Source organism: Salminus brasiliensis, chromosome 4, assembly GCF_030463535.1.
Source record: "Salminus brasiliensis chromosome 4, fSalBra1.hap2, whole genome shotgun sequence".
Classification (NCBI taxonomy): domain Eukaryota; kingdom Metazoa; phylum Chordata; class Actinopteri; order Characiformes; family Bryconidae; genus Salminus; species Salminus brasiliensis.
Window position 1 is genome coordinate 5,605,870 of NC_132881.1, and position 25,156 is coordinate 5,631,025.

Genomic DNA, 25,156 nt, shown 5'->3' on the forward strand with positions numbered 1-25,156 from the left:
TAGGGATGTCCTGATCCAATGCAGTGGAACAGGGATCAGGGCTGATCCAGGCATATTTTAATGAATCGGGTATAGGCTACTTTAATCCCAATCCTGTTGCAGAGCCAGGCAGCACTGAGGAGCGTTCTACGAAGGGAAAATAAAAGAGTTTGCAGTCCTTTTTTGTTTTTTTTATACCAGCACTGAGGAGCGCATTCAGAAACGAGTGGAGAATAAAGCTAATGCTAATACACACACGCTATAGAAACCCCAATCACAGCGCATTCACCCACTGTAAACCAGCTATTTCACATCAGTACAATACTTTGACAATACTTACACTGTGTCTACAAAGTAACTACATAGTTATTATAGACCATTAATGAGGGTGTATCAGATTCTCAGTTTGCAGCACTAGTTGTAATACTACTGTCTTACAATACAACCCTAGTGTTTATTACTGTCAAGTGAAAGAGTGTCTTCGGCCTCTTGTCTGTGTAGTGCTCTGCGTAGTCTTCTGTGTAGTGTTCCGTTCAGCTGATCTTCTCAGTTGGAAGCTACTGATTTTACATTCATGGCGGTTGTAAGGATCCTAAGCCCAGGCAGCCGCATGATTAAACGATTTTCATAAATGAGGGAAAAGAAGAGGCGTGAATATCTGGGATTAACCTCAAGTGGAGCTCCTGAGTGTCCTCAGTGAGGAACACTCTACCCCTGTTGCTCGTTTTTTAAGTCGTTAGTCTCTTTTTTTTTTTTATATATATATTTTCTGGTGATTCTGCTCTGTAACGGAACACCCCGGGTTAAATGTTTATTGAACTCCAAAACAATTTTCTCTCCTCGGATCAATCGCTCGCGCCGCGGTCACGAGCCGCTTCGCCTGCAAATGGGATCCAGCAGGGACGTGTGTATGTGTGTGTAAGAGTGTGAGTGTGTGGGTGTACTGTAATTTGCTGCCGTTGCTTCTGCACTTCATTAAACCAAGTGCCTTTGTATCATGTGTGTGTTAGGCTTGGGTTTGGGAAGACTGTGTGTGTGTGTGTGTGTGTGTGTGTGTGTGTGTGTGTGTTTGTGTGTGTGTGTGTGTGTCTGTAGCACTGTGTGTGAGAAGCGTAGAGGTGGGATTGTCTCTGGGGAGTTCTGATAAGAGCGAACCTCTGACCCGTCTCTCTCACACACACACACAGAAGGAAAGAGCGAGAGAGTTAGAGAGAGATTAGTGAGTTGAAAGAAAGAGAGACAACAGCAGGAAAGAGTGAAAGGAGATGAAGAGATGGTGGAGGCGATAAGTGTGGAGTTCACAGAGATAGAGAGTCAGCAGACATGATCATTCGGTGTGTGTGTGTGTGTGTTAGGGCCTGATGGATGAATCGGTTGACTGATAAAATCAGTCAGTATTAAAGTTCTGTGGATTCATCAGCATCTGCACAAATGCTGCCAATAAACAGTGGTCTGTAAAATCCAGAAATGCGGGACAGGCTGTGGCCGAGGCAGGGCGGACATCAGCGGAAAAGTGTGCCTTTTCATTTCTTCATGAATGTAGAAACTAAATGAATTCTAATTATAGAAATATGATATAATTGATATTCTCTATAACACTTGGGTAAAGTACAAACATTTTAGTTCGCTCTACTCTGTAATACTTATATGAAGTACATAATACTTGAGTATAATGCTATTAAATATGTTATTATACTCTATAATACTTGATTAAAATGCAGATGTTTGGGTATAAAACTATTGTACTCTATTATACTCAGTAAAAAACGAATATTTCAGTGAAGTACAAATATTTGTGTATGCTCTGCTATACATAATACTTGAGTAAAGCACAAATATTTGAGTATAATACTATAATATTCTGTTCTGTTACACTTTTATACTTAAGTAATGCACAAATATTTGAGTATACTACTATTATATTCTATATTACACTCTATAATACTTGAGTAAAGTTCAAAAGACTGTATAATGTTATTCAATGCTATACAAATTATACTCTATAATGCTAAAGTCCAAATATTTGAGTCTACTATATTCTGTAATACCTGAGTAAAGTGGAAATATTGTAAAACTGTACTATAATATTCTGCTATATTATACTCTATAATAAAAGTTTTGCTTGTTGTAGACACATGAACAAACTAGATATGAAATTTATAGGATGTTAGATTAGGGAGGAGGGGCTTCAGGCACATTCTTCTTCTCAAAATTCTGTTATTTCTATAACTCCACATACAAACATTTGAGTAAACTAAATAATACTCGAGTAAGATACAAGTATAAGTATAATGCTAAAACATAATAAAATATTATATTATACTCGACTAAAGTAAACAGTGTTATATATATATATATATATATATATATATATATATATATATATATATATATATATATATATATATAACACTAATATACTAATATTTAAATAAAGTGCAAATATTTGAGCACAGTACTACAATAATCTACTCTAATACTTATGTAAAGGATAAACCTTTACTCATGAGAAAAATATCACCTCAAAGATATATTTCTCTTAGGACTTCTTTTGGATTTGAATGTACTTTTTACAGAAATCACTATTTGGCATTTATATGGCATTTACCAGCTGCTTACATACTATACACAGCTTTACAAGCTGAACTGATGATCCTAAACCACACGGTGCTCCAAACAACAATATGGAGATGCTGTAATGGAAAAAGACTCGAGAGTATGGAGTTTGGAGTAAATATGGAGTTTTAATGTAAATCCTGCAGGTTTGAGGACATTTTAATTTTGGGAATGGAGAAGGAAGTCTGCTGCCAGCAGAAAATTCTGCAAGACAATCCCACCTCTTCCGCAAACACATCATAGCATAGCACAGCAAATAATAATGTTTCCAAACAGTAAATATTTGGCAAAATTTGTGTACATTTGGGCAAAAAAGTTGGTAAAATGTGTAAAATTGTTTGTAAGACATTCAGCTTCCGTTTAGTTTTCTTCTTAGATTGGTGTAGGATTAGGAGAGCTTAGCCACAGCCTCCAAATTACAGCACAAGTGGTGATCATCAGAGTCCAAGCACTTCCTGCCATGGTGGAGATTTTGAATGGCCACTATGTAAAATCAATGTGGGGTTTCAAAAGGAATCATTTTCAGACCTAGTACATGTACGCAAGAGAGTATCACCTTGTCATAATCAACAGTTCTTCTTGTCTTAATTAGCATAGTTCTCGTCATCTCCTTATCTCCTTATTCTCCCTCACTCTGTGTGTCCCTGTCTGTGTTTTGCTTAATCAGAGTGTGTGAATGCAGGCAGGAATCCGATGAGTCATCTGTAGAGGCTCATGCTGCCATATGTTTCCTCCTCTTTCCCTAAAGGCCCACACGCTCCTTCTCTCCTCCTCTCACTCTGGGCTCCTCCACCGGAGAGGCGGGCGGAGAGAGAATGACACTAATGAGGGTCTTTCTGACACATCTTCATTTGATGAAATCTCTTTCAGCAGCTCCAAGCGTACATTGAGATGGTCAAGCCGCTAAGCTAGCCTAGCTAATTCCAAGCTCAGGTTTAGCCAACTGGCTGACTAGGACCTCCACATGATGTGATGCAATTATGGAGGATAGCAGGAATGAGTGCTGTGCTACGTGATGTGAAGATAATTGCTGTATCTAAGCTAAATTGGGAGCCAGTGGAAACCCCACACTTACCTGAGAGGTTTATTTTGGCTTCCAGTCCACTCTGCTGTCTGCTCCCAGCAACTCCATATCTTCCCCCTGTCCTCCGGCTAGCAATGTCTGGACCGCCGGTCAGCACAATGCAATACTGTACAAATATATATTTTTTTATCTTGGTTCAATACAAAATAAACAGGCCTAATTTGTTAGTAAGCAGGTTAATTTAAAGATGTTTGCATGGTGTATTTTGTAATTCTGTATGTAATTAATTTAATTTAAATGTAAATTTCTTTCTATTTTGAGAGATTCAAAATTCCAACTTTCAACAAAAAGTCTTGTTCTTTATTCCTACAAAACCTTCTTAGGGTTATGGCTTATTTAGAATCATTGTTTGGAAAGTCCAGGGGATGCAAATTTCAAAGCTTTATAAACACTCAGACTCCTCAAACCATGTCCAACAATCAGCAGCCATGGGCTCCTCTAAGCAATTGCCTAGCACTTAACATACTTAAGAAATAGTAGTCAACAGTAATGATGGAGCTCTTTTGAAGCCTGGAAGAACCTTTCCTCGAACCCTGCTCATAGGATTCCTAGAAAGAAAGGGCAACGGTGACTGTAAAAGTATTAACAGATGGTGCACTGTTCTTCTGAGTATTATGACTTTAATTGAAGAGTCATTAGGAAAAACACCCTCAAAATTCAACATCAGACGTTTTTAAAGGAACATCTAAACATTTTAGCCTGATGGATTTTGGAAACTAATTAATTAAAAATAGAATTTGTTCAGGGTGCAACATTTAATGAAAAGAACACATGTCCAACTATTAAGCACAGATGTGAATCATTCATGTTTTGATGTTGTGTTGCTGTCAGTGGCACAGGGGACACTACACTGCTAAAGGGAAGAAAAGATTCAAGTAAATACCAGAAGATTCTGGAAGCAAACATCACGTCATCTGCAAAAAAGCTAAAAATAAAAAGATTATTTTTATAGTAGGATTATTGATCCTTAACACACCTTAAAATCCACAATGGACTACATAAAAAACACCTCAGAATTCACACAAAAAATATTTACAAGCCGTGATACTTGCCACGAGTGTGATTACCATGCAAGGTCCAAATATTTTTGGCCCTTTTGCTTTTCTTTTAATACTTGTTTAAAATATTAAAGAAATGTGTCTTCAACTTTATCTTTTAGGAATCTGGAAAAAAAGAAGACATATAAAGTCTACTGCAAAATCTAAAGCCGTCATTGCTCTGCTGGAGGAATCTGGAGGACAGTGCTGCTTTATATGCAAAAAAACCCATATTTCAAATATTCAAGTCTCAAAAGAAATATTTTCCCATCTCTCTCTCTCTCTCTCTCTCTCTCTCTCTTTCTCTGCAGGGAGTGAACAGTATGTTTGAGGTCATTCTAATGGGGAATAATTCAGACCACTTCACCATCTCCCCCACGTCCGTGCAGGGCCGTGCTGATATCCGCGTCCGTGTAGCCGTACCGCTGAACTTCGAGACTATCAGGAGCTACAGCTTTTCGGTAAGTAGACCTCAATCCCCAGGCTGAACTGTTCAGTAGCTGCTAAGAGTTATGTAGCAATTACTTGGAAAGTAGCGAGCATTTTATTCACTAATGAGAGTGAGGAATAAAACTGTGGACCTGCTGATGGGTTAAACTCCGTCCCAAACGGTGACCAAAGCCTTACATTCCTTCTCAAAGTCCAGACTGATGAAATTATGAAACATGAAGACCTAATTTGCTTAGAAGCTAATTTTCTTGTCCACGGATTAGTCATAATGCAGCCTGGTGACATTAAATTAATAACCAGGAACATTTTACTCATATACACATATGAGTATAGTAAATGTCTTTCGGCCATGTTGGTTAGACAGCTGCAAACAAAATCATTCTGATTGGTCCTTGCCAGTATTAGTTAATATTTGTATTGGTCTATTAGTTGGTGACATCATCACGCAAGTTACTCATGCTCATTATGAGTGTTTCTGGATGTACGTGAACCATGGATTAAAAGCCAAAGTTTAACCATAACAGTGTGAAATACGGTTTTATTGCTGATGTTACTTTTCACATTAATAATACCTTATTAATAACATTTTCATCTATTGGTTTTCATTGTTAGTTAGCAAATGCATAAAACAACTGTAGCTGAATTTAAAAGCTGATAGCTACGTAAGAGTTATTTGGTAATTTAGTGATTCAAAATCAAAATAATTGATTATTTGTTTCAGTTGAACTAATAATAAATTAAAATAAAATAATAAAATTAATTAAAAACTTATATATATTATTATTTGAATAAATTATCTGTTTCAAAATATGGAAGCATTCAAGGCACTGTGAAGAATGATTGATCAGGTCTATTTAATCAAGATAAAGTAAGCATGGTGGCACATACTGTCATTGCCTTTTCTTTCCTGCCTAATTTAAATAATTACATTGTTAATCTTGGTAACAAATGTATTGAAAAAAATAAAAATTTCAGCTAGAAAGAAACACTGTAGTAGACAGATTTGGACTGTTTAAATATGTTGTCATAAACTCAGTTGTGTTGTCACTTGCCTAATCTAGCAATAGGTGCTACAAAAAAATCAAACATTGTGGGTGGAGCATGGATTACAGTGAAAGTTGCATTAAAATTCAGGAAACCTCCAGTACTGTATGTGTATTATGAAAACAGGATATTACATAACTCATGACTCGTGCAGATTACAAAATACAAAATCAGCAAGAGAAGATATGGTTAGTCGGGGGTGGGATTAGATTGCATTTATCTTTTCTTCTGGGGTTTGTTGTGGTATTGATAGCACCTTAGCTGGTTTGTGAAAATGCTAAACCAAATTAGAGGACTGTTTACATCTCTGATTTCCGTGCCTGCTTAAAGCCACTCCTATTTTGTGAGGTGACACGAAATGCAAAAACCCAGTGTGACCAGCGTTTACCAAATATCTCGGTCTATCTCCACTCACCAGAGTGGTTCTAGCTCAGAGCAGATCCACTCACACTCCAGGCCAAAGTTCTAAGTTCTCAGTTTTTAGTCCAATAAAATGCTATAAAGAGTACATTTTCTTGTGGTAAGTGCAGATCCTCCCTACATGTCTTTTTTTCTAATGAGGGAGATGGGATCTACTGAGCTTTTCACCCTGCTAAAAACGACTGACCTCCAGGAATGCATTCATCTTTCATTGGGACAGCAGGTCTAAACGCCAGGCCAAAGCTTCATTGCTGTGACTTGAATCTTAAAAAGACGTTGTATCACGGAGAGGCCTACGCACCAGAGCGCAGCTACATTTGAAATCTGTTGCGCAGCTTGACTATTGCAGGCAATATTTGGAAGGCAACGTCACTGAACAAATGTGTCGTAGTGAATAAATATGGCACTCAAAGGAAGTAATCAAAGACACTTATCCAGACATGATTCAAAGCTGTTACAGTAGTTAATGCTTTGTATTATTTTCAGAGTCACCAAGATTAAAGTGTTATACCTGATTTTGTAGTTTTTTATATTTACATTATAAAAACTTGATTAATCTTAAATAATCATAAAATATAATAATCATTCATTACTGATTACTAATTAATTATTGATATTGACAGTCATAGTTTATTCACTATTGTAGTGTGATCTGAAGTGCACTGTGGTTGCTTATACATATGACACCTTTTCATTTTTGCAGGCCCAAAGTAATTAGAATATGGTAATACTTGGATGCAGAGTCTTTGCAGTCAATGTCTGCTAGAAGTCTAGAACCTATGGGCATTACAGCATGCTTAATTTTCTCACATGAGATGCTGTGCCAGGCCTTTACTGCAGCCATCTTCAGTTCTACAGCATAACGTTCTGTCTTCAGTAAGTGAAATGCTGCTCAAGTTAAGTGGCTGACTCTGTCCATTCACAGCCATAGATGCCCCAAGCCATAATAGTACCTCCACCATGTTTGACAGGTGGTGGCATGCCTCAAATCATGAACCTTTCCCTTCCTTCTCTAAACTTGATTAAACGATCAGGCTTTTCAGATGTTTAGAGTCTAATCTGACCCTACTGTTCTTGAGTGTTGCCACTGGTTTGCATCTTAGAGTAAACCCTCTGTATTTACATTCATGAAGGCATCTTTTGATTGTAACTTTGGTAATGATACACCTGCCTCCTCAAGAGTGGTCTTTACTTGACTAGATGTCATTGAGAGGTTTTCTGTTGAGTTGTCCACTGCTAACATTTCTGTAACTCTCTCTCTCTCTCGCTCTCTCTCTCTTTCTCACTCTGATAGATTAGTTTAGTTTTTGGCCTTCTTTACTTGCATCAACACCTCTTTAGTCCACATATTTAGAGTTCCCAGCATATATGCAAATTCCACTCTGAATCATCACCGGAACTTTTATCTCCGTAAATTGTTATTAAATAATGAGGGGACAGGTCACAGCTGGCTATAAAACTGCTTATCATTTAATTATCCCAATTACTTTTGAGCCTGTAAAAATAAAAAGGACTGTGAAAAAAATGGCTGGAGGTTCAGAGCGGTTAATGCCATATTTTTGTTAAACCCCTTAAAGCTGGAAGTCTACACTTCAATCACATCCTGATTGCTTAATTTCAGATCCTCTGTGGTAGGTGATAGAGGCAAAAGGACAAAATGTATAATATACATAAATAATTGCTTATGGCTTTGAGTACGGGTAAAAAAATAAAGATAAGGCAATGAGTAATATAACCCAAATGAAGAAAACGGAGCACTTGAGCACAGTGACACAGTAGTTGAGTTGCTTTGTGCTTGCTCGTGCTGTTCCATTCTCAGCTGCTTATTTAGTCTGACTGAATGGAGCGCAGCCCGGAGCAACAGTTCCTCTTGTTTGAACTGACACACTGCTGCACTCGGCGCTGCTGGGCACAGGCAGAGAACTGCATTTAAATAATGTCTCTTCCCCAGGCCGAACACGCCGTACAATCAGATTTTTTTTGTAGCGTTTTGTTGTTGACGATTTCTGCGAAATCTGGACGGAGCTGTTTATGTGGCCGTGTCGCCCCAACTCTCCCTGACTGGATTTAAACAGCGACTGGAATTCAACAAATGCCGCAATGAAATCGTACTTGAATAATTTATCAGTTTTGGAACAGTATGAATATATAAGTGCCCCTCCATGCTACAAGTACTCAGTATAACTACTCACTGTATTGTAAATCTGTCGCATGAGGACTTACTATACAGTGTTATGGGCACCAAACTTCGGTATGTGTATATATTTGTATACACTACACTAATTAGCAATGCCTAATATTAAGTAGGTGTCCATTGTGCTGCCACAAGATCTGGGGCAAAGACGCTAGCAGCAAATCCTTTAAGCTCTGTAAGTTGTGAGGTGGGGATTCCATGTGTCACATCAATGGGCTTTTGGTGACCATGACTTTCTTGAAACACACCTGCCTGATGTTTTGGAGATGTTCTGGCCTAGTGATCTAGCAGTCATAATTTGACTCTAGTCAAAGTGACTTAGAGCGTTGCGCTTGAGCAATTTACTGCTTTTAACCCCTCACCTTTATGTCATGTTGCCCAATGACAGATGCGACTGTAGATGAAGATCGTCAGTGCTCAAAGATAATCAATAATTCACTGAATATGTATGAAGTATTGCCAATAGAAAAGGACTCTCCCAAGCAGATAAACATGAACCTCACTAGAAATAACCTCTATTAGACGTTTCCTAAAACCTTACACCAGACCTCGACTGGGATGTTTGAGGGGTTTCATTCACAGTCTGGTTTAAAAACCACCCTGCAGCCTCTGTTTTGTTCTTTTGAGCCATTACTTGGTGATTTTGCTGGATTGCTTTTGGCCATTGTCATGTTGCCTGGTCCACCTCCACTTCAGCTTCAGTTCTTCGGCAGATGGTCTCACATTTTTCAAGCACCCCCGATACAATAAAGAATTTATAGTGAATTCTATGTTGAAGAGCTTGCCAGGCCCAGTCACGGCAGAAAATCCCCATGTCCAATGTTTAAAAGACAAAGGTTTTAATGGGATGACTTATGTTTTTTCTCACATGACTGTACATATTCACTAGATAGACAAAAGTAATGGGATACATGCTCATTCATTGTTTCTTCCTGACTAAGAGGGTTTATTCTACTTTTGTTGGAGTCACTGTCTCTACTGTCCAGGGATGAATTTCTGCTAGTTGGGTGGAGCATTGGATATGATGCATTCAGCATCAAGAGCGTTATTGGTGTAAGGATGTTGGGTTATTACCACCCTACCTCATCCCCCAACTCCCTAACTCATCCAAACATACTGAATGAAACACCATTATTCCAGAGACACAGTTCCACTGCTCCACAGCTCAATGACAGAGGGGCTTTACATCCATACCATATGCCTGGAATTAGGCATGGTCCCAAAAGGTTGATGTTTATATATATATATATTTGTGTATTATATAAATAAAGTAGCTGAATTTATGTCATATGCTAAATTCTTTTTGTGTATACTAATTTCAAAGTAATATTTCCAGAAGCATTTAATCACATTGTTCTCATTTTCCCCCCTCAAACTCACTGGTCACATAATAAATGGAATCATTCATTACACTGACAGCCTGGCATAGAGCAAGCACCATCGTAATGAAATCAGCAATATAGACAAATGAATTATTGATAGTAAGTACTGAGACTTCTTTGCCAAAGTGATTTTCACCCCTGCTGTTCTGACTTTCAGCTGTACGCCAACGAGTCTCTCTCTGAACATGTGGGCTTCGCTCGAGTCTTCATCGACCTGATCAACGAGAACGACAACAGGCCAGTATTCAGCCAGACACTCTATAACATCAGCCTCCCGGAGAGCACGTCGACCGGCACGTCTCTGCTGCAGATACGGGTAAACACACCTTCATCACTTTGAATAAAATATGTGCCCCCACTGTACACGGCAGGTGCAGACAGGTAATGCCCTACAGGTGGGCCCTGACAGAAGGGAGGGGGTGTGAGTTGAATGAAACACAAACACCTTTTAAAATGAAATTGTCAATTAGCTGGGAGAACATTAGCAAAGTTCTTTTGGTGCAAAAAAAAAGGACCACTGCAAATATTCACTTTTGCAGTAAGGTTTCCAGCTTCAAAAAAAAACTTTTTCGAGGCCTGCCCTGCCATGTCATGTTTTCCAAATTGACCACTTTATACAGATTTTATACAGCATCATATTTCATTCTCTTTATTCGTTAGTTGCAGCTCACACACACACCGCCCATTTGTTTGTCAACATTTTCCTGCTCTTACTGTAAGCATGGACGGCATTGACTGGTATTTTAACTCTTGCAACAATCATCAGTAGCCATGCCCCATAAGTTTGGTCTGTGGTTTACTGGCCTGCTGCAATTCGTTTCATTAGTCAGTATGAATCGTGCTCAGTAAATTAAAGGTCACTCTTTAATATCAGCCGGGTGAACCATAAATAATGTAAAATGGCAACACGTACCGCGGAGCAGCTCATAACTCCAGCTTATCACTTTTCCTTCATTAACTCCTACACTTGTCCTTGTTCGGTGTGGAAAGTGCGGCTTGGCATTGACTGGAAGCAAGTGGAGTGCAGAGCGGAGAGTTTACTTGACCTGGACGCTCACTGTGATGTTGACAAATCAATAAAGAGCAGGTTCTGTCCAGTTGAATGTTATGGTAATAAATCATAATCCGTTTTGCTTTGGCTGCCTGAGAGCCACTGCTTTGTCTTTATATCTCAATCAGCAAGACTTGTGTGTTTTCACGGTCTCAGTTATCTTAACTCTGTCATCTTCTCTTTATATCAGCCTTTTACAGTGCCACTGCGTCTAATCACTACAAATGCTCAGTACTATGTTACTGGTTTTTAAGGAACATATGATATAATGTAGATATTTACAATGTCAGACAGCTCACATAATTAGTAGGAGAGGCTTCTGTAATGTACAGCACTGAGCAAAAGGTTTTAGGCACATAACTAGAGTTTTTACTGTAGAAACTCCAGATCTCATTACAACAGAAGCAGACCGAGAGGTCCAATGGGCTAAGGCATTGTCACTGTGATCAGAGGGTCACGGGTTCAAAACCCAGTATAGGGACCATGCCAGCACTCAAAACTGCCTGGATGTGTTCAACTCCATGAGCAGCAGCAGCAGCAGCTCACCTGATTTACCATCATTAAGCAGTGAGTTACCAAGCCAGGTGTTTGGAGGAGAACTATAAATGATACTAGACTCCATTAGGAGAGCTTTGGAGATGTTTTAATGAGAACCACCACGACTTTCTGTAGGAATGCGGTTAGTATTTATTCTAATATTAGTGTTTTACTGAGCAAATAGGTACATAAATACTTGCTGCCAGATATCGAGTTCTCCACATTAAATTAAGCTATTAGTAATGATGATCAAATAGTAATATCAGTTTATTACAGTAAAAAAAATCCTTCCTCACTACTGGTTTCTGCACTTGCTGGACGAGAGCTGTAGTACAGGTTTGCACTGGTCTTGCCACATTCAAAGGGCTGGCAAATCCATGTCTCTTCCCACAGTGCCCTGGGGACATACTGACATGGACAAGTGTGGAGCAGCAGCTTTGTGTCTGGCCTCTCTCAGTCTCTCTCTTTCTCGAGCTCGCTCGCTCGCTCACTCAGTCTCACTCTCCATTGTTCTCTGCTATCTGTTCCCTTTTAGCTTTATCTGTCCCCTCTGGATGGTTCATAAGGAGCAGCGGTTCAAATTGAAATCTGTAAAAGGTTTAATGGGAGATTTAAAACAGTCAGTTGATTCTCCTCGTTTCATTTTCCTAATTACATTCACTGAGTCTGCACTGATCATTTTGGCTGTAAACTGGCAATGCGTTTCACCAGCATCAGAGGTAACATGGTGCCAAGTAAGGCTGGTTCCTATGAGACAGTAATGCGGTGCGTTGTAAACATACAGTTACAGACTTGGTAAGAATGATGTGCTTCGCTTTTTGCTGAGTGCGACCTGGAAAGAGACTCCATAACGTGTCTAATTTGCAGCATTTGAGTGTTTGGTAATTGTCGATTTTGGGCTAAAACCTTGTATCTCCATTTTTGTTGTTTTTCAGTACTGGACATAATGTAAATCAGAAAGTAATTCTTCATATTATGTTCAAATTGTAGGAATGACCAATAGAAATGCTCCAAATTATCCTGTAAAGTTGACAATCTAGAGAAACAAAGCAACAGCCATGTCGTTTGAATAGGGTTGTCATATTAATACGATGACATCAGATGTCTATGAAACAAATGCAGTAGGGACCCCTAAACAAAGATGACAGGCACGTCATTCTCAGGTAACTCTAACCTAGTTATAGCCATGAGGTGGACTGGGATTACAGCTGATCCAGGCATATTTGAATGACTCTGGTATCTGCTATTTTGGTTCCAGTTCCAGTTTAGAACCGAATGGAGGCTAATGCTAATACACACTCACTATAAAAACCCAAATCACAGCACATTCACCCACTATAAATTTAACATCAGTAGTCACCCTACTAAACTGTCATACATATTTATTTGAATAGGAGTTTTATCAACATTCTGTGAACCATTAGGATAAGGTTTCATTTTGCCACAGAATGTAGTGTATGTTTGTTTGTTTATTTATTTATTTATACCTAGCCTTTAATTTATTCAGACAGTCCATTAAGAACATATTCTTAATTAAATGCCAGCCTGAAAATTTGCTTTTTGCGGCTTGGTGAAGGGCCGCTATCACGATACTGGCCTAGCACAATACAAGACCTGCTAACCAATCAGTGCTTTTTTTTACTCTAGGCCATGAGCATCCTGAGCTTTCACAGTTCCATAAGAATGTGTTTTAAAGGAGAAATTCCACGGATTGTTGAAACTGTCAGCAGAATTCAGTGGTTGGGATGTGAACAGTCATTTAGAGTGGTTTAGTGTGAAATGGTTAATTTTAAGTTTAATATTTCATGCTAATTATTGTAAATTAATGCCCTATGTGTTTATCTCATTTAAAAAAAGACTTTTAGATTTTACACATTTTAGTCTGGTTCCATTCACCACCACTGTCAAAAATGATGAATCTGCCAGTTTCTCTCGAATGGAGCGTTTCATGCTGAACCACTGTGTATGACATTGTTTACATCTTAATCGTTTAATTGAAAATGTGGAAAAATTCCCCAGTGATTCTGTTTTCCCTTAATTGCTGTGTCGAATCTATCAAAGCCACTGTGTCATTACAAGCCGACCACAGTGAAAGGGAGGCAGACATTTATACAGCCATGTTAATAATGAATGAAGTTTTGCAGTCATAAATAACGAATGACGTTTTGTGGTAATCGCATGTTCCCTCCACCAAGCTGGCTGCTTATGACCCATCTCTTGAGGTTTACGTGCAACAGCTAGTCAGTGTGGCTGCATACAGCCATGCAGCTGGTCTGGTAGAGTAATGAAACCATTCATGAAAGCCTTTATTAATGTTTCATGCCTTAGAGTATTGCTAATTGATCATTTTCATGAATGTAACAGTGCTCTTGGTGAGATCAGTTGATCTATCAGTGTTTCGTCCACAGAAACGTTCCTTTGCAGCTACTATTAGGGGTGTAAGAAAACACTGATGCATTGGACTATCACAATATTACATTTTGCAATAATGTACTGATTCTCAGTATTAATTAATAATGAATAAAAGTATAGATGTAAAGATTGGTGTCAGACAGGGGTTCATTTGGTGTTGTGTTTAAACCCTGATCACTAGATGGCAGTGGTGTACTCTGTATTCAGATCCCACTGTTCTGATTGGGTAAATAGTAACTCTTTTACTCAGAGTTTATGCAGATGATGGTGTGTTTTTTTATTGTGACAGTTTTTGTATAATTTGCTTGGGGGAAAAAATCACAATATATGACCTTGCTTACAGTATTGTAGCCTCTGTATTGCCAGGCTCTTGCCAATACACAGCCCTGGCTACTATTGTAAGATTGTCAGAAATGTCATTTAACCTAATGAGAAACTGTAGAGCTCTGTGTGTAGTGTTCCTCTGCTTGTCACTGGGGTGGTTCCCTCAAGGCTGCTTTTGTGTAAGCTGTATCACCCCTGTACGCTGTGCCCTGACTTTTTATTGTATTTTTCTATTTAACACCAAATTGCACCTCCTGAGGTAGTTCATTGGATTCATTGGTTCAGGGGATTTTGAGGTGTGTTTAGGATGATTATCATGCTGTGGAGGCTTGTCCTTCTTTAGCTTGTTTTACAGATGGGACGTTTGCTTTCAGAGTTTGCTGGTATTTTAATTAAATCCATTCTCTTCATCTTTACCATTGAACTGTTTCTTGTGCCACTGGCTGCAACACAAACCCAAAGCAAAAAGAAAAGTGTTGTTTTCATTAACTTCTGCACATTTTTTCTCCACACTTACCTTTGCTCACTGCATCCAGAGGGTTCTGTTATAACCTCATCAGTCCACAGGACTTTTTGTGGTGAGAACCACAGAAATGGTTTTCTTCTGATGACGCTGAACAGTGTAGAACAGTGCACCACCACTCCAGAGTCTCCTAAATTTCCCTGATCTTCTTCTGATGATCAAACTATTCAGGCCAATAGAGATTTTGACTGGGTTGCCTCTTCTGAATGCCACTGTACATGTATCTGAGTTTTTAATGCAGTAATGTTATTGAACACTGCTTATTCTTAAGAGGCATCTGAGGGTTTTTTAGGAGAAGTTTAGGAGGCAGATAGGGAAAGGCTTATAGACGTTATAGGCTTGCAGAGTACACATAATAACTCTTAAACTGTACAAATAGCAACTGTATTTCACTGCAATAAGGAAATCTGAATTACTTTGTATAAACAGGCAACACCATGTCAGGCAGACGGATTTCACCCTGATGATGTGCCAGCAAGATATGTGCATATATATATATACAACATATATCTCTATGCTACCTGAACAAGCAGTTTTGTGGCGCACAACATGGCTGGTGGGTGGTTGATTAAGCTTTTGCACATGGTGTAATAAGAATGAGGCACACGGACAACCGCTACAGGGCTTCTTAGCCTTGCACGTTTTGAACAGCACTCCCACAGGCAGTTCTTGAAACTTTCCTATTGGCTCCTGGCATTGGGTGTGTCTCCACACCCCTTCACTCACCAACAGCATGTAGTCATCCCACACAGGCTGCATTCAGTATGCAGTTATATTTCATCCAATGGTTGACTGTCTGGCCTCAGTTTTGAAGGCTGTAAAAGCTAGTTACCATTTTCTGACCTGCTGAGTATGACTCTTGCTGATTTGTAGTGATCTTAACACAAAATTCTTCAGTGGTATTGTTCGAACAAGCAAATCTAAGTTGGCCACCAATGCAGTTGTTGAGAGACTGAAAGTCTTTGTGCATCTTGTTGCCTTAACAAGTTCTCCTCAACACTCTTTTACAGCGCTGCTAAATTATAGGTATGAGTGAAGCCATTTTTATGTGGATCTATTTCACTCCTTCACATTTAGATCCTAATTTCATTAGGATTTCATTGTCTTTGTTAGCTGTCAGTGACAGCACCTGGACAAGCTTTGCTGTTGTTCACACTTCGTGGCATTTTATTTTAGGCGAGAATGGCACCTAGCAGGTTTATATGCTGACACTGTAGAGGCTGAATGCATAATTTTCTGGTGGCGGGGGTGGTGTGGGGGGATGCGTTGTGTGTCCTCGTTCTGTCCTGTACTCATTGGCACCTCACCTATGAGAATTATCTGGACTTCTTTGATCTCACCACATCCCCACCCTATCAACCACCAACCCAGTGAAGCCTTGTTAGTGCTTAACGATGTTTAATTACTGCTTTTTCCTGTTAATCTGTTGTTCTAATCTGTTTCTCATTTAGCTAGCAGGCCCTTCATCATTTCCACAGCTCGTAAAGAAAGCCCTCTTTTCATTTTATTAATCACTTAAAGTGAAATTCGAGACCTCCGTTTTACTCATAAAGGAAGCAGCGCTTTTATGATTGACTGGGTTTTGTGACTCGTAGCCATTAAGTGAGGTATTAAAGCGTGCGAGACAGGTATTGTTCGGACAGGTGTACCTAGTGCTCTTAATTTAATGTCTTGTTAACGGCTTTATGTGCAGGGCCGCCGTCACCAATGGAGCGGCTGTAGTGTCTTAATGGGCAGAGCAATTAGCATACATTCACACCAAAGGCATACTTGTAGCTGCTGTGGAGGTCAAGGCATGACATTTTAGCACCACACCAGTGGACAGCTCCTCGACTGAGGGCTTCTTCTTGGCTCAGCATGGCTTGCTGCACTGCTTTCAGTACGTGTCTCACAAGCTAGGCTTTAACCACTAGGGTCTTCAGATTGTTGTTCAGTAGTTTGAGCTGAAACATCATGCAGCGCTTTACGCAAATGTGTACTTATTTTTACAATGAGAATAAGTGGCCGTAATTTGCTACGCTTGCTTGATCCGCATTTTTGTTTGTGATTCGTCTTGATTTCCGTTATCCCTGCAATGCTGGGAGCTTTAAATATTTACAAATTGCCCAAGTCAGAGCAGTCTGAGTGCATCATTATGACTAACATTAGAAAACGACAGAGACATCGCTCAGCACGGCCGAACCATATGGATGTGCGCAGCCCACACTAGTTTGCTTTTTCCCGCGTGTGTACACCCACTCCACACTGATATGGAAATGAGGCCACACACACACACATGGAAAAAGGGTGTCTTTGTTTGTCAGTGTATTTAAAAGCAGTTTCTGTGCAGGGTTTGTTTGGAAAGCTGTGTTTTTAAGAGACATTCTGCTAATCTTAACAAGAAACTTGTAACTGTATTAGTATTATCTACTGTATAATGGGTTGTGAATGCATGCTCCGAACATGAGGGGATTCATTCATCGCTTTATACCACTTCTGTACACACTAGCTGTTTATCTTAACCTCATAACGCAGAAAGGCGTGTTGCACACTAAGGCGTATTATTCAGTAACTACAGGGACTTCTGTATAAACTGGCAGGGCTATTCTTTGTAGTATATAATTTTTATAGACTTTTATATACTTTATAGAAAAGTCATTTTAGTCCTGTCCAAATGCGTCATTTTTACGTACTGCACACTCCAGTGTTGGTAAAAATCCTGGCGCCGTTTACCTTCTGATAAACAAGCTGTAAAAATAAGCTCTTACATTCATATTAATTTTATATATTATTTATTTTATATACTTATATACTATTAATCCCTGCTAATTGCCATGTGGGTAAATATTTCATCATATCTAATGAAAAAGAGTTTTCGATGTTTTTTCACAAGCATGGAGGCGCTCAAGGAGGCATTTAGTTACGATATCTAGGGTAGTGGCTAATCTTAGTCTGTGGCAAATCCAGTAGACCAACCACAGGCCTTGTAAGAGATGCGACACTGCTGGCAGCTGTGGCCTAGTTGTTGTGTTGCATAGCCTATAGCCTACATGTTTTATAAATATGTAGCTGCTAATTTTCAAACTAAAATTTATTGACTGATATAATTGTAAGTCATAACATATGTTCTGTTAGTTAGTTCAGCATTTATTTATTTATTTTTACTTTTTCAGAATGTTAAGAAGACATTATTTATTATATTCTGTTTAACCGTGACTATATCAATTAACAGCAGCCAATTTTTATTGTGCTGTAAATCAGTATCGGTGACCAATTTTTTACACTAGCCAGACATTACAAAAGAGGAACCATGAAAAGCGTAGCTGTGATATCTAGCTGTGTTGTTCTTTTAAGATAACATGAAGATATTGATGTGTTTTAAACCTATATCATAGGGGTGTGCCCCAGGGCTCAGTAATAGTGCCTTTTGCCCTTGGAGAATATTCGGGTTTTTCACACTTTGGTTGTTGTGCATCCCACCACACTGTATTTGTGTTGATCACGGACAGTGTTACTGATGATTATAAATATTTATAGTGATTTACTGTGCTTGTGTGTATGTGTGATTGGGGGATGGGGAGGTTAAAAGTGTGTGTGTGTGTGTGTGGGGGGGGGGTGGTCTCCCCCGCTGCATTTCTGGAGATGGCCGAGGCCTAGATCTCCTCATATCTTCTAAATTGCCCCGTTCTTTTCTCTCTCTCCCCTGGCTTGGCTTTGTTTGCATTCGTCCATTTCTTATTTATTACCTTCAATTGCTTTTTCAGTTTCTCTTTTTCCTTTACCCATTATATATTGCTGATGGATTTTTGGCCGTGAGTATGTGTGTGTGTGTGTGTGTGATTGTTTATGAGATCACTTTGTGTGTAGTGTATGTGGGGGGAATGTGTTTGGATTTTAGGCTTTGTGGGGTTGTATTTTAGTGTGTGTGTGTGTAGTGTGAACCTTTATAGTCTGAATGTCTTTCCCTAATTAAGCTGTTAATCAGACCCACCGTGGAACTATTTATTATTTATCTTAATGTAGTAATAAGTTGAATAAATAATATGTTTAAAACGAATCCGTGCAAGAAAGCAAAAGCAGCAACCTGAGTCAATAAACGTCTCCCAAACACTTCGGATCAGCATGTGGAGTTCTGCTAATTTAGAGTAACTGAATTTGCTGCACAGTGGTGCTGTGGTTAAATCTCTCCGCAGGCTTTAATTATGATTCACATCAGTATTAGAGTGCAGCATATCTTACTTCACTGCTGCTCTCATCCATCCTGTGGATACACATTGCACTGCACATGTGGAATTTGGAAGGGGCGAGGGGGGGCATTGAGGTGGCTAGGTTGGTGAATGGCTGGCAGAAGGAAGTAGTGTAGAAAAGGACAGAAACATACACTACATGGGGGGGGTATGTTCTAACAAACATATTCAGCTTCTTAAGGTTGCACCCAGATGTGCAGGTGCGCACACATACACACACAACTTGTCTATGCCCTGTAGAGAAGTACTGTCAATAGAATAGGACTCACTGTAGCAGATAAACATGAACCTATTGGCACCATGCCTAATGCCAGGTGTGGGCTAGAGGGGTATAAAGCTGCTTATCATTGAGCCGTGGAGCAGTGGGTGTGTGGTGAAGTATGGTGCTCCATCCAGTCCTTTTGGAATGAGTTTGGGAGGTGTGGATGAGGTGCGGTGGTGATCATCCAACATCCTGACCCCACTAACGCTCTTGTTGCTGAATACAATCAAATCCTCACAGCAATGCTTCAACCAAAATCTAGTATAAAGCCTTCTTTCCTGGACAGTAGAGACAGTTACTCCAACAAAAGCAAGATAACTCTTTTTAATGCCCTTGATTTTGGAAGAAACAATGAATGAGCAGATGTCCCAATACTTTTGTCCATATTGTATATACATAAATAAAGTCAATAATGTTGATTATCTTGTTACAACAGTGCCTGTGAAGGTCTGGGATGTCTGATAGACAGTGACTGAAAAGTCAGTTCTCATAGTTGATGTGTTGGATGGATGGTGGGGGCGTGCAGACCTGAACAACTTTGACAAGCACCATATTGTTATGACCAGACGACAAGACTTGTGGAAGGCTTCATATGGGGACATTAACTTTATTTATTTGTTTATTTTCCTTTCCTTTTCTAACCTTTCATGATTTGTATATTATCATACAGATATAAGGTAATGTGGTACTACAACTTCCCACTCATCTCGCCCACCCAAAACATCTAGCCATCCTACCTAACCTGCACACCCCTCCCACCCATTCCATCCCATTACTAATATTTTTTAAGGTCTCAGACCTGATTATCTTACTGGGGCTGTGGCTTGTTAAGAATGACCAGGTGTGGCAAATTTCTAACTTTTATAAAAACTGACCCCTCAATTCTTGTCTCTACAATCAGCATCGGCAGGGCTGAAGAGTGGAGGTCAGGTAAAGGTCTGGAAGACCATGAAGACTTTCAGAGAGAACTCTAGTCTCATAACATCACTAGAAAGGCAAAACCAGAAGCCCCCTGTTTGGCTGCATGAGTCCTTCAGGTAGATTGAGCAGACTCTGGAGTGGTGGTGCACTGCTCTACTGTATAAAGACACCTGCACTAATCAGGCCTTCATAGAAGAGCCATCGGGCCGTATAGTAATGCGAGTCCTAGCAAACAGACCAGCACCTGTTGCATATTGGCAGTGGTGTTCATTTAAGTATGACAGCAGAGGTTCATTACACAGAGCTGAGCAGAGTCTGAGTAGCATGTCTTTCTTGGGGGGGCTTGGGGTGTAGAGGCGTACTTGGAGCCTCACTGGTCATCACATGGAGGCAACAGTGTTTCTGCAATCAGACAAAGACATGTTTTTTGTGTTTTAGCCATGTACTACACACACACACACACATCATGGATTCCATATCTTCTTTTTCCTCTCATACTCTCCCTCACTTTCTCTCTCTCTCCCTCTCTCTCTCTGTGTCTCCTCCTGTCTGCCCTCCTGCTTTAATCATGAGGAGAGCAGTGAGGAGGTGAAGAGAAGGACAGGAGCTGATGAAAGTTTGACTACACTCTGTTTCAGACAGCTACTGTATATGCAGCCTTCAGCCTTACACCACATAACTGTCAGCTCTGTTATACACCCTCTCTCTTCCTCTCTCTCTCTCTCTCCCTCTCTCTCTATCTCCCTCCCTCCCTCTGTTTTCTCTCATCTTTAACGTCAGTTGAACACAATGTGTTTATAGTTACTGCTCTCTCTCTCCCTCTCTCTCTCTCTCTCTCTCTCTCTCTCTCTTTTAATCTCTCTCGCTCACTCTGTCCATCTGTTTACTCATCCTCCTCTTATCCTCCCTCCTTCTCCTCCAATCACTTTGTTTGACTCATTTTCTTATCACTCGCTCGCAGTCTGTTAAAATACTCATCTCTCACCCACTAATATGTGTGTGTGTGTGTGTGTGTATGTGTGTACACATTTGTGAAAGTTTGTTTGTGCTTGTGTGCACATTTTTATCTAATTTGGCATGCATTCTGTAGGCCCAAGTGTGCGCACAAGCTGCATGTGTGCTTTTGTGTGTTTATATTGTGTGTATGTGTGTGTGTGTGTGTGTGTGTGTGTGTTTGTTTATCTAATTGCAGTAATAGGTTTAGTGAGTAAACAGCCTGAGGTGACAGATGTCTTTCCTGCCCAGTGATGTTTTGCTCACACTTTTTTTTAGTTATTTATTTTTTAACAGATATTATTCTCTTTGATTTGCAGCCATTTCTCAGCTTTTCCATTAAAAAATGACCACTGCTATGGTTTCCTCACAGCCGAAACACTGAATATTTTCGACTGAATATTTTGGCTGTCATTCCACATATCCTCAAGCAACTACAAAGCGCCGTCACCTCGACTTCAGATAAGCTCTACCCATCATCCTTAATCCCTTCATTTCAGAGTCTTTGTCTTCCTAAACTGTTTAACCCCTTAACAGCCAGGCTGCGAAACATTCATCTCTATTGTTTTTGCAACAGGATTCAGGAAGTCGTGGCTGTAAAAGCTTTTTTTTATTATTTTTTTTTTTTCTTAGCTTTCAGACTGTATTCTAGAGAAATTTGCAAAGAAATGACATTGGTTTTATTGCCTACTTTCCGCTACTGAGTCCGAAGCATTTGCATATTCAGTGGCATTTTAAAAATGAAAAACTGAATAAATTATTTATAAAGTCAATCCAGGTTCGAGGGATCTGATCAGGTTATGAAAATCAAACAAAAAGGCTTGATCAAAGAAATCAAGCAAAACTCTTTTTTTAATTTATTTTAATTTGATTTATTTCAAACTTTTTCTTCCAGTTTGGTACTGCCAATTAACCTACCCTTGCACTAAACAATTAAAACAATGCTCCAAACACTAGAACGATATGGTCTTAACCCATGTCTCCTCCAATACATCGTCTCTTTTCAAACTCAGAGTACAGCACTGGGTACCCAGCTCCCCCGAACCAGCTAACAGATGCCTATGTGGCCCAACCAATTGTGCTGTCTCTGACTGCGGCTGCTGATGGCAAAGCGGCATGGCTTGAGATTTGAACTTGCAACCCCCCGGACATAGTGGTAGCGCTGAGCCCCTCAGAGCAGAAGATCAGTCTATATTTTTGACTTGACGTTTGTCCCATTATGTTTTAAATTGCATCTTAAAGCAACAGTATATAGTAATTTTACTTTTAAACAACAGCTTCATGCAGGGGGAATGGCATCTCTGTCATTCCCGCTCCAGGTTGGAACCCGGAACGCTGCTAATGCATCATGAAACTTTGGTGGATCTGTACCAGACCCCTTGCCAGAACTCCAACCTAATGCTGCATAGTCATATTTGTGTAAAATCCTGTAATATCACTCTACTACTGCCTCAACAAATGCATGTGTACAGCTGTCCATGATGTGAATAACACTCCCCACCTGTAGGGGGAGCCCAGGAACAAAAAATACCTGCTACAGGCTACATGCTGTTAGCAGTGCTAGGATGGGGAATGCTATGAGGTGCTTCCTCCATGTCACATGCACTGCTGTTAACCTGATGTTGTTGGACAGCTCAGCATGCTTGGAGGAGAACAATAACTGCCAGTTCTGTCTGGTATGATAACAGGTCAGATTTGCTTTCCTGGGCTCCCAGCCATCACCAGGCTGTGGTGTTACAAGCAATCAGGGGATTAGAGAGAAGCTTAGAGAGTGACACCACTCGGGAGTCTTAGTCTTCCTCTGAAAAAGGCTTACATCTTGATACAAAAAGACCTACAGAGAGCATTATGGCATGTGCTTCCAGACTGCTACTTTTTTTCTGATGGCTGTTTAGTTTAGCGTTTAGTTGTGACTAACTATTATCAGCTATTATCATCACTATATGGTTGCATAACTGACTCTGGGTCCGTTTTGGGTCAAATTTTGTTTTGATATTGGCAGATTTTCAGCCAAAATATTAGAACGGTGATAAAAGCAGACATTATTTGTCTGCTTTAGCCAATCCTGAGAGCCAATCAGATCACATCTGTAAGTTAAGGATTACAGCAGCTCTGCTCGAGGCTCCTCGGTCACAGGACACTGCAGTTCCTTGCTCAACCCCTTCGTGGAACTACAGAGTTAGCGCACAACTGCAGAAGCCCATTAGTGGCAGCGTTGAACTCCACTCCCGAGCGCCGGAATTCACGGCTGTCTCAGCTGGTGCTCAGAAGTCCACAGGCTCTAAAATTGAGATTGCTTAGCGTGCTTAGGTGTAACAGTATTGTCTGTGGGAATCCCTCTCATCAGGAAGAGTGTAAACTGAGGAGAGAGGGCAACACACACGGGAAGAAAGAGCATGAGTCTCAGGAGAGAGGAGATATAGAGATGGAGAGACGGAGGGTAGATCAGAGCTGCATCTATTTCAACCTTCTGTCAAAAGCTGTCAGCCGATATCTTCACTGCTGTGTGTGTGAGTGTGTATTTAATGTGTGTGCCTGTGTGTTTGTGGGCCCCACAATTTCAGGATTAAGGCAGTGGTGTAAGTACATCACTGCAGTGTGTAGTGGGGATTAGCCGCGTTCGTGCTAAAGGATAGATTCAGTCATTTTCAGCCAAATGACTTTTTATTACATTAGTGCCATGCTGCGTTTGTTCCAGGCACTTGAAATAGTCAGATCTATACCGAGTAATTTACAGCAATAACCCGCCTCCCTGCAGAGCTGCAGAGACCGCGCACAGTCCCTTAACCCTTTCTCTTACTCACATACCTTTTATACTCATAAATATTGGGTTCTGCTTTACTTATCCCCTTAAACTCTAAGCCTGTTATTCAACTGTTCATCTTAAGCACTTAGCTTAACTTGGCTTCACTCACTTACTCAAGGCCAATTAATAGTTCTGCATTCAGTCTACCCCATAGCCTACGCGTAGCTGTGTACCCTACACTGTACCCTACGCAGTAGCCTGTCACGCATCTTCCTAGAAATGAGCGCAACAGCTGTGATAGGTCTGCTTGGTAGCAGCGTATTTCCGTCTTCACCATCGTTTGTACTTCAGTGGTGTGAAATAAATAGTTGCACATGACGTACCAAATCATCAAGTCTACCTGCGTTTCCTCGTCTGTTTCTCTCAGTGGCCAGACAAGTACCGAAAATTCACCCTCGATTCATTGGCTGTACAGACCCTCCTTTCCTCCCTCGTGTTCTCTCTCAGTACAGAAATTTGAGTAAAAGTTAGCAACAGCTCTTTTGCTCCATCTCCAACTAGTACTACTGCATTCGAGCATTTTAGCGCCCCCCTATGGACAATCCTGCCCAATGTGAATGAGTGAAGGTCGACTCATATACAGAACCTACAGGGCAGGCTGTGTAAGGGGCCTATGCTGCTGTGAGTGTTTACACTTGTGTGTAGTTGCGCCTGCGTCACTTGTAATACGCTAAGAGAGTCAACACTGTGGCATTAAGGAACCCCCCCTCGCCAGACTAGTGTTTTGGCTGCAGAGCGACGCAGACGCAACTACACACAAGGCTCCTCCACAAGCTCTGCTTTAACTCAGGGTAAAACCATAAACCAAACTTGACTCATTTACACTGGGCAGGATTATCCACAATGGGGCGCTAAAATGCTTGAATGCAGTTTAGCTTCATAAGTAGCAGGATTA

At 40.2% G+C, this 25,156-nt stretch overlaps 1 protein-coding gene across 1 annotated transcript in view; it reads left to right on the plus strand.

The window, feature by feature from the left end:
- The window catches only part of cdh23 (cadherin-related 23), a 358,315-nt gene that overhangs the window by 218,311 nt on the left and 114,848 nt on the right, over positions 1–25,156 (plus strand). The window contains exons 12-13 of the mRNA XM_072677393.1: positions 5,028–5,177; positions 10,364–10,522. Coding sequence (XP_072533494.1) covers positions 5,028–5,177; positions 10,364–10,522 — 309 coding nt within the window. The remainder of the gene's footprint in view (positions 1–5,027; positions 5,178–10,363; positions 10,523–25,156) is intronic.